Below are 9,794 nucleotides of genomic sequence, written 5' to 3'. Positions count from 1 at the left end.
CAGCACTACAAAAGTGAACCGACTGGTTCCTTCAAAGTAAAAGATTAATCTTGTGTAAGGTTTCTGTAATTAAGAATTGATAACGTTATATATATATATTTTGTGTTCATTGATTAGTTTTTGGGGTTTTCAAATTGTCAAGGAATCATTAAAAATACAGATTGGTGTTGTCGAAAGTCCACGATCATGTCTTTAAATGTCTAGTTTTATGCAAAACCCCAAAATATTCAGCTTGCAGCTTCAGAAACAGTCTTGTTTTAGAAAAATAATAGTGTTAAAATTGCTCAAACTCATTTATAAGTTACCAAGAATCTTTTTCTTTTGTGAAGTTTTACTGTGAAGAGCAAAAACGGAAGTGTCTGGTTTTCAGCCTTACCTTGATCTTCTGCGCGTATCTTCTACCAATCACAGTCCGCGTGTCTAAACACAACCAATCCAAGTCAACGACGGCAACGAGAACTAGCCAATCAAACGCGGAGTAGGGCGGGTCTTGCGTCGCCAAACTGACTTTACGTCCCGAACTCTTCCTTAGCCTTGGGAAATCTGTGAATTGAGGCTAAAACGGGAATAAAACACGTAGAGTTTGTTGTGAGGATGACTGAGGAACATTATCTAGAACTCTGTGAGAACCCGGTGCAGTTTGAACATGCCTCCAGTGTCAACAACGTCTTCTTCGACGAGGCTAATAAGCAGGTGAGCTAGCTGGTTAGTTAGCATTGATGTTGCTGACTTGAACTAATCAGAGTGATCAGCTGACTGTTTGTTCAAATTAACTTTATTAGCAGCCCGTAAACAACACTTTGAACCTCTAGTAGGATGTTTACTCTCTTTGCATTGTTCTGGTTAACGTGACATGTCCATTATCTCTAAACCAGGAAGTCCAACAGGGAAGCTTTTTGTAAACAAACAATAAAAATAAACTTAAAGTTAATAAAAAATAAAGATACAGTAAACTTTTGATGATGATTTAACCAGAAAAGTCACATCACATGCTTAAAAATGATTAAGTCTTAATTAATAAATTCTTATATAATGATAATAACAATAACTTGTTAATCTATATGGCACCTTTAAAAACAGATGTTTACAAAGTGCTTTGACAGACAAACAAACAAAAGTGAACTCAGGATAATAACAGAATAAACATCAACAGTCAGATCAAATAGAGAGTAGTCTACCAAACAATAACAGAACAATATGAGATCAAGAAGAGGAAGACAACGTAACAGAAAATAAAAACAAAATAGTGATGGTAAAAGGATGAATAAAAGACGTAGTTCAATAAATAAATATATATATAAAAACAGAGGAAACAACACCAACCCATTTAAAAAAGAAGGATTAGGAATAGATAAAAAAAATATTACAATTTAATAAAGGATTTGTTTAAAAAAGATCACATCACATAAAGCTAGTCTGTTAATGTGAGTTTTAGGGTGTTGTTTTTGTTCATTACTTTTTAGAGGGCGCTTTTGGCGGCATTAGATCTATATGGGATAAAAGATGTGAAAGAATCTGCAAGCCTTATCTCCTCACAGGTCTTTGAAAAGGTCGAGGGGCCTCATTTATGTATCTGTCATATACATCTGTCAGTCACTGTATATATTATATATATATATATATATATATATATATATATGTGTTGTATATATGCATGTTACAAGAAATTCTCCTTGTAAAATATTCTATGACTGTAAAGACAGTTGTTGGGTTAAACAAAAAATATTGAAGGATAATTCTCCCTTGGTGGACAATTAAGTGATTCTTCTGGTTTTTAAATATTTCTAGTTGTATTTTTGTGTCCTTCTTTCATGTTGTGTTTTGTTTCTGCAGGTGTTCGCGGTGCGTTCAGGTGGAGCCACGGGGGTGGTGGTCAAAGGCCCGGACGACAAGAGCAGTGTTGCCTTCAGGTACCTGAGTATCTGGGGGCATACTTTGATGGGATAAACATATCAACTGTTTATGTGATGAGATATATATAAATGAATAGATGGAAAGAATGCTAATATGGTGTAGAAATGAATAATTATTCAAGTAAACCTGTGCACCTATTGGATGGAGGCCTGCGTCTATCGGCTGTCCTTTCAAACCATTCTGACGCAGTCATAACCTTAAGCTGTCTATCAGCTGCTCTCACATTAAAAAGTGCCAATGTAGCTGTGACAACAATTCTTTTTGGATTTACTGATTGTGTCGATTTGTATCGATTTCTGATTGTTATGTGAGGTATCAATATATTCCCTGTGATAATAAAAAAACTTGTATCATGTAATGTTTCCCTCCACAGAATGGACGATAAAGGAGAAGTGAAGTGTATCAAGTTCTCCATCGGAAATAAGATCTTGGCAGTTCAGAGGACTTTAAAATCTGTGGTAAGTTTCGCTCTGCAGAGTAAAAATGTATGCAGTAATGACATTATAAAAAAAAAAAGGAAATCACCACCAAATGTATGTTTTCCAAACAAACAAAGGCTTTGGAAATATAATCTTAGGACAAACAAGGTCAAGCCAGGAGTTAGATGTATTCAATATGTGAAGAAACATGAAGGAACTGCTTATTGAAGCTGAGGGGGAAAACTCTCAACATGTTTTTTTTTTTAAGGATTTCATCAACTTCATCCCCGACTATCCACACACAGAGTTCACCCAGGAATGCAAGGTATGCTACATATCGAATTCTCTTTTGAATTTTGAAAGGGCTCTCCTTCCTGTTCACTGACGGTTGAAGTTTTCAGATGAGAAAAACTGAAGCTGATATATAAAGAGCAGCTGTGTTACGGTGCTTGAAATGTCGTTTTTTTTTGTGCTTTTTGTTCTGCAGACGAAGAACGCTAATGTTTTGGGTTTCTGTTGGACCACCTGGAACGAGATCGTCTTCATCACCGACCAGGGGATTGAGTTCTACCAGGTAACAGAACATCATCGTTTTTGGTAAAGACTGAAAGTGAAGTGAATCCAGTTCAAGGTTATTTAAAGCTGCATTCCTTCTAATCTAAGTTCTTTTCATCATTATACAGAGAGGCCCTGAAATTAATGGACAAAAACACCTGTCTGGCGTCACTGCCACATCGGTTTTTCTTCGGTGTAACATGCAGACTTCTCCAGGGCTGCAGAGCTTTGTGCTGTCTCTGTGGAAGCTGAATTAAAAACCATCTGTAGAAATAACTGACCATGTAGTATGGACGCAATTAGAAAAAAAATGACATTATTTTAATGTTTATTAGTTTGTTTTGGGCTAGGCATATCGTTTGTAAATGACACTATAGAAAGTGAAATCAAACAGCCGTCTTTTGTGTTGTGTGTAGAACGTCACAGAGCTGACACAGCTGACAGTGAGTCTTGTGATCGGGTTTTTCTCTTCAGGTGTTTCCAGACAAACGAAGCCTGAAGCTGCTGAAGAGTCAGAGCATTAACGTGAACTGGTACCAGTACTGTCCGGAGACCGCCGTCATCCTGCTCTCCACCACCGTGCAGGGAAACATCCTGCAGCCCTTCGCCTTCAGGGTCAGCACACACACAGTGAAACACAATTCATCTGAACCATGTCATGTTTCTGAGCTTTGTTATGTTAGTAGATTTAATATCGTTTATACTGGCTCACAGTAGGCTCAGTTTTCTTACCCAACATGATAAAAAATATAATTCACTATTGCTTGAACAGGTGATAACTGAACCCTTGTGACTTTGTTTTATACAGTGAAACGCATTCTAGCTTACAGTGCAGGTTTCAATGTTTGTATTTGTACATCACCTTTTGTTTGTTTGTTTTTTTCAGAATGGGACCATGTCCAAGATGTCCAAGTTTGAGATCGAGCTGCCTGTTGTACCCAAACCTGCCAAACTCAGCCTGTCGGAAAGAGACATCGCCATGGCAACCATGTAGGTTGTCTTGATGCTGATGTCCATTGTGGATTGACTTCTTGATCTCAACATTTCTCAGATTCATCTTTATTCCTCTCTCTGTCTCTCTCTCCTTCTCTCTCTGTCTCTCTCTCTCTCTCTCTCTCTCTCTCTCTCTCTCTCTGTCTCTCTCTTTCTGTCTCTGTCTCTCTCTCTCTCTCTCTCTCTCTCTCTCTCTCTCTGTCTCTCTGTCTCTCTCTTTCTGTCTCTCTCTCTCTGTTTCTCTCTCTCTCTCTCTCTCTCTGTTTCTCTCTCTCTCTCTCTCTCTCTCTCTCTCTCTCTCTCTCTCTGTGTCTCTCTTTCTCTCTGTGTCTCTCTCTCTCTCTGTGTGTCTCTCTCTCTATGTCTCTCTCTGTCTCTCTGTCTCTCTCTCTCTCTCTCTCTCTCTCTCTCTCTCTCTCTCTCTCTCTCTCTCTCTCTCTCTCTCTCTCTCTCTCTCTCTCTCTCTCTCTCTCTCTGTAGTTATGGTCAGCTGTTTGTCATGTATCTGAAGCATCACTCCAGAACAGCCAACAGTCCCAGTGCAGAGGTAGTGCTGTATCATTTACCAAGGTAAAAACACACACACACACACACACGTTGGCATTTTGTTGTTTATAACTTTTATTTGTTTGTTTTTGTTTTTTTTATGTTCAAACTGCTTCAAACCAATTAATAATGTTTGAATTGAATTGAATTGATTTTTCTTCCTGTCCTTTTTCACTTTCTTGCGAGACTGGCTGTAAAATGTATCTATGTATAATGTAAATGCATTTGAAAAGTTCTGATACTTAAATTGAAGCCGTCTCATTTACCACTGTCTGTTTTTGTGTGTGTGTGTTCAGAGAGGGTGCGTGTAAGAAGAGTCACGTGTTGAAGCTGAACACGACTGGAAAATTTGCTCTGAACATCGTCGACAACCTGGTGGTGGTTCACCATCAGAGCACACAGGTTTGACCTTATTTTTAATGAGAGCGAGCAGACCAGGAAGCGTCACCATCCCGATGTACAGCTCACAAACATGGCTGCAAACATCATCACAGCCAGGATTTCACCTATATTCTTTTTCTGTCTGTGTGTGTGTGTGTGTGTGTGTCTCAGACATCTCTGATCTTCGACATCAAGCTAAAGGAGCCGGATTGTGCCGTCAACACACACCAGCCTGTCCTCCCCGCTCGCTCCATACACCCCTACAGGATACCACTCTCAGGTACTTAGTACACACACCGTCAGACACACACATAAACACACACTCACACAATTAAAAGTGATCTGTTCTATTTTTCTTGAATCTTCCATTTCCAGGTCCGGCTGTGGTTCCCTCTCAGCCTCCTGTTCCCTGTCAGCTCTGTATCCTTTCCCCTCTAATACAAGTTTTACGGTATTTTATTTTTTCAACTCTAGAAGCGTAGTCGTCTGTTTTTTTTGCGTGTATTAAAAACTTGTTATCATGTTGGCCTTTAACCATCACTGTAGACTCTTCCTCCTGGAGCGTCTTCCAGCCTGAAATCATCATCAGTGCCAGTGAAGGTGAGGAAACAGACACCAGCATCCATACCGTATTACCTTTAGTTTGAGCATTTATTTAAGTACTTCAGAGGGTACTGGCATACTTTTATTAGAGACAATCTGTTTTATCTTTTCCCTGCTTATAATCAATATTTGACTGTTTTTATGAACAAGGACTTGTTTTGAGCTCTAAGTTTGTTGTTTGTTTCCTTTGCAGTAGACAGAAACACATTCTTAGGGAACCTGTAGTGGGAAATGTGTTCAGCTTCTAATGCAGCGCTCTTATGTTGCTGCTCCCATCTTGTGGCACATGCGTGTTACTACAAAATACAGAGGGGCAAAGATAATGAACACAAAGTGACCTTGATGGGTGATCCAAAACCAGGTGATATAGAAAATTGCATAATTTATTGTTGAATTTATCAGATTAATTGGCATGCAGAAAATTTGACAGAGATCAGGAGAGTATTCCCTCTGGATTTTTACCTGACCTGCATTTCAGGCTCGCCTCTACTTTATTTGTTTTGGTCCTCTGCAATGGGCTCTGGCAATGGGATTTAGGATCAGGCTTTTATTTTAGATCAAGCTTTTATTTGAGGAAATAAGGTAAAGACACACATGCTTCCAGCAGCAGATGTTGTCTGCCCTGACCAGTGAATATCAGTCATTTAAAAAAAATCTGTCCCTCTACCTAAATAATCAAGGTAAATAAAACGCTCTTATGCAGATACATATAAAATGTTTTACATGACATTGGATCTAAAAGTTTCTGAAACTGGGAGTTTGGGAACAAATCTTTAAACAAATTTGCATTTCATAAATATGAATATTAAAACATGAAACTTGAAGAATCTCTCTCTCTGTCTGTTTCAGGGTATTTGTGGTATTTGCAGGTGAAGTTGCCTCCAACAGTCAACCTCCTGCAGGACAAAGGCAAATTGATGGACTTCCTGTTACGACGGCGAGACTGCAAGATGGTCATCCTGTCCGTCTGCTCTCAGAGTACGTCTGTCTGTCTTACTGCTTTTTCTCTTCAACAAAACTGCTTTCCCAAAGTCTCGGGGTGAGCTGCATGTGTGAATACAAACAGACACATTTTTGCACTATTTTTCCAGAGTTTCTCCTGCCAGCTTCCTAGTAATTTTTCAGCAAAAAGCCTGAGTGAGCTGATGTGAGAACATAGCAGGATAGAATTGGGAAAATTCAGCTCGATTGAGTGGGAGAGGGTGGTGACATTTAATTCCTGCGATCGATGCACTACCACAGACTGTCTGCAGGCGGTGATATTATCTGTGTGCACATAATTCAACTGCTGCGTTATGTTTTCTGTTTTCCAGTATGTTCTTCTTCACTCTTTGTTGATATTGTTATTCTGTTGAACTACACATGGAATTGACATAAAGGCAAATATTCTCATTATAGTGTCGTACATAGGACTCTGTTGCTTCAATAAAAAATGTAAACAAACTCTGACATTAAAACTTCAGAGAAATTAAGCAGAAATGTCCGTCTTGTTCTCAGTTCTGGAGGGCGGGGAGAAGGGAAGTCTTCCTGTTGTGGCGACTGTGTTCGACAAACTGAACCAGGTGTATAAGGAGTACCTGGAGGCGGAGCAGACCTACACTGTGGTGAGTGACAATCCTACACTTATTTGACTCTGTAAAATTTGAATATTTGAGGTGTTTGTATATTTGTATGTGTTCGCAGGCGATGGAGTCCGGTCCGAGTCGAGGAAACTCTGCGCAGAAACGTCCGGTCAGAACTCAGGCGGTCATCGACCAATCAGACATGTACACACACGTCCTGTCCAACTTCACAGAGAGGAAGGTAATAAATAATAATAATGATTATAATTCTAATCCTTTGTTTCCAGCAGAAAACAGTCAAATTCAAAATAACAAACCAAACTGCTTTTAGAGACTGAAAGAAAAGAACAATACCGAAAGAGAAAATGATTTGTCTCTTTATTCTGCAGGGAGTCTCTCATAAATTCATCATCGCCGTGCTGATGGAGTACATCCGCTCTCTGAACCAGTTTCAGGTCACTGTTCAGGTAATAACACACTTCCCTCTACGTATTCAAATACTGAGGATGCAAAGGTAATGCCAATGCTTTCAACTTTGACTTTAACGTTAAATTATTTCCACCTACAGATTTGAGATTTTGGTTCTTTAAGGTTTCTGTGATCTCTCACAAGCTCTCCTAAATCCATGAACTGATTATGACATCATTTCACACAAACGTTTCATTAAAAAAATGAAGATTGTCTGGTTTGTATTTTTCAGCATTACCTGTACGAGCTGGTGATCAAGACGTTGGTGCAGCACAACCTCTTCTACATGCTGCATCAGTTCCTGCAGTATCACGTCCTCAGTGACTCCAAACCTCTGGTGAGTTCACACCCAAACTCACAAAAGTAGTTCAGTCTGAATCCTAAGCAAAAGATTTTAAAGTCATTATATGCCACAGAAGAAGTGTGAAACAAGGCCTGTAACATTTGATCATATATGTGAATTATTTTTCAAAACAAGAAGTCAGACCTAAAAAATGACAAAACTAATAGTTGCAAGCGATGAAACAGATTAAATCACTGAGAAACGATTTCAGCTCAAAAAGATGAACATATTTTTTCAACGGTAAATCAAAACTTTTCTTCAAAAAGGTCAGTCTAGTTTGTTTTTGCAGTTTGTGTTTCTCTTATTGTGAGCATTTGTGTTCAGGCTTGTTTGCTTCTATCGCTGGAGAGTACGTATCCTCCTGCTCACCAGCTCTCTCTGGACATGTTGAAGGTATCAAACACAAGAACATGATGATGATGATACAAAATTTAAATTCAGTCAATTTGATTTATTTTCGTGCGTTTTCAGCGTCTCTCCACAGCCAACGACGAGATCGTTGAAGTTCTGCTGTCAAAGCAGCAGGTTCTGGGCGCGCTCAGATTCATCCGCAGCGTCGGTACGTTGATGTTCAAATTCTATCCCAAGAAAAATCTTTTTGGGGGATATTTTAATTTATTTAGCTGTAACCAATATAGATTATTATTTGAAAGATCTAAAACTGGTTTTCTCAGGTGGCCATGACAATGTTTCGGCCAGGAAGTTTCTGGACGCAGCGCGGCAGACCGAGGACCAGATGTTGTTCTATACCGTGTTCAGGTCGTTCCAGCAGAGGAACCAACGGCTGAGAGGAAGTCCAGGCTTCAACCCAGGTGAGAGAAAACACAACGTCATCTAAATTTAAATCCAAGTACAGTTTTACTGATGGTGGATATTACTTTTCACTCATCAAATGAAATGAAATGAAGTGAAATCAGTCATTTGGAGGCGGAGAGGTCTCGTTCTTTTCCATCACTGTGCTGACAGGGAGACGCTGCTGTCAGTGCGGTGGCTTAACTACGGTGCACTTAAAGGGACAAAATAGCACAGGATTAATGCCATTAGATAAGTGAATGCTCTCATTTCAAATAGATATTGGGTTGTCAGCTGACGGCACTGTTTAAAACGTGTACTTCTTTCTGTCTGTGTCTCCAGGAGAGCACTGTGAGGAGCATGTGGTTCACTTCAAGCAGCTGTTTGGGGATCAGGCCCTGATGAAACCCTCCACAGTGTGAACACATGACGCAAAAACACACAGAGACTGTAAACTGGATCACATCAGACTGAACAGAAGTTCAGGAGATGAACCAACATGTGGAACAGATCTGAATACTTTGTACATATGACATAATTAAGGCTAACACTTTATTTAATGTTTTCTTTTGTAAATAATAATGTACTAAACTCAATTGTTTCAAATGATCATAGAAACATGAGTAAATGCTCTGTTTAAAAGATACAGTGTGATTACATTTTAAATGTTGATGTTTAAACGGCCTTCTGTACAGATAATAAAAACTACAGATGTGTAAACATGTTGTGTCTGTGGTGCATTCACATGCCTGTGTGATAATTCAACATATTCAGGGTTGTGTTTGTTAGAAGGATTATATTTATATTATTTTTGACATAAATATTAAAACTGATCAAGAGTTATTTTAATAGTTTGCGCATGATGTGACTTAAGTCAATTTTTAAATGTTTCAATACCAAAAACCAGAAGTACCAAAAACTGCAGTTATGTAAGTGTCCACTTGAGGCTGGCACCAAAAGTGAGTCAATCCCCATAGACGTTCATGTTAACAATATACAAGTATTTCACATGTTTACAGACAATATTTGTATTCTATTCATTTATATTGATATTTTTCTGGCTTTTTTTGACAGTGTATATTAGTTAAACTTTTTTTTAATACATGTTTTCTTCCTTTATGGATATATATAAAATATATTCTTCATTAATTAACACATTCTTCAAACATTGTCTCATTTTTCAAAACAACTTCAATATCTCTCCCTTTTATCATCTTA

The 9,794-nt window shown here is 38.6% G+C and overlaps 1 protein-coding gene across 1 annotated transcript; it reads left to right on the top strand.

Moving 5' to 3' along the window:
* The first annotated feature begins 479 nt into the window (after positions 1-479).
* On the top strand, positions 480-9,296 carry rmc1 (regulator of MON1-CCZ1). The gene is made up of 21 exons (XM_020645946.3): positions 480-693; positions 1,834-1,910; positions 2,288-2,372; positions 2,602-2,658; positions 2,821-2,907; positions 3,363-3,503; positions 3,775-3,878; positions 4,362-4,451; positions 4,724-4,829; positions 4,980-5,088; positions 5,184-5,228; positions 5,355-5,408; positions 6,261-6,389; positions 6,909-7,015; positions 7,095-7,214; positions 7,363-7,440; positions 7,674-7,778; positions 8,109-8,177; positions 8,256-8,343; positions 8,459-8,596; positions 8,919-9,296. The coding sequence occupies exons 1-21, from the start codon at positions 595-597 to the stop codon at positions 8,996-8,998; spliced, it is 1,968 nt and encodes a 655-aa protein (XP_020501602.3). The 5' UTR covers positions 480-594; the 3' UTR covers positions 8,999-9,296.
* Positions 9,297-9,794: the final 498 nt, after the last annotated feature.

This window comes from Labrus bergylta, chromosome 20 (assembly GCF_963930695.1).
Source record: "Labrus bergylta chromosome 20, fLabBer1.1, whole genome shotgun sequence".
Taxonomy (NCBI): domain Eukaryota; kingdom Metazoa; phylum Chordata; class Actinopteri; order Labriformes; family Labridae; genus Labrus; species Labrus bergylta.
This window is presented reverse-complemented; position numbering and strand designations above follow the sequence as displayed.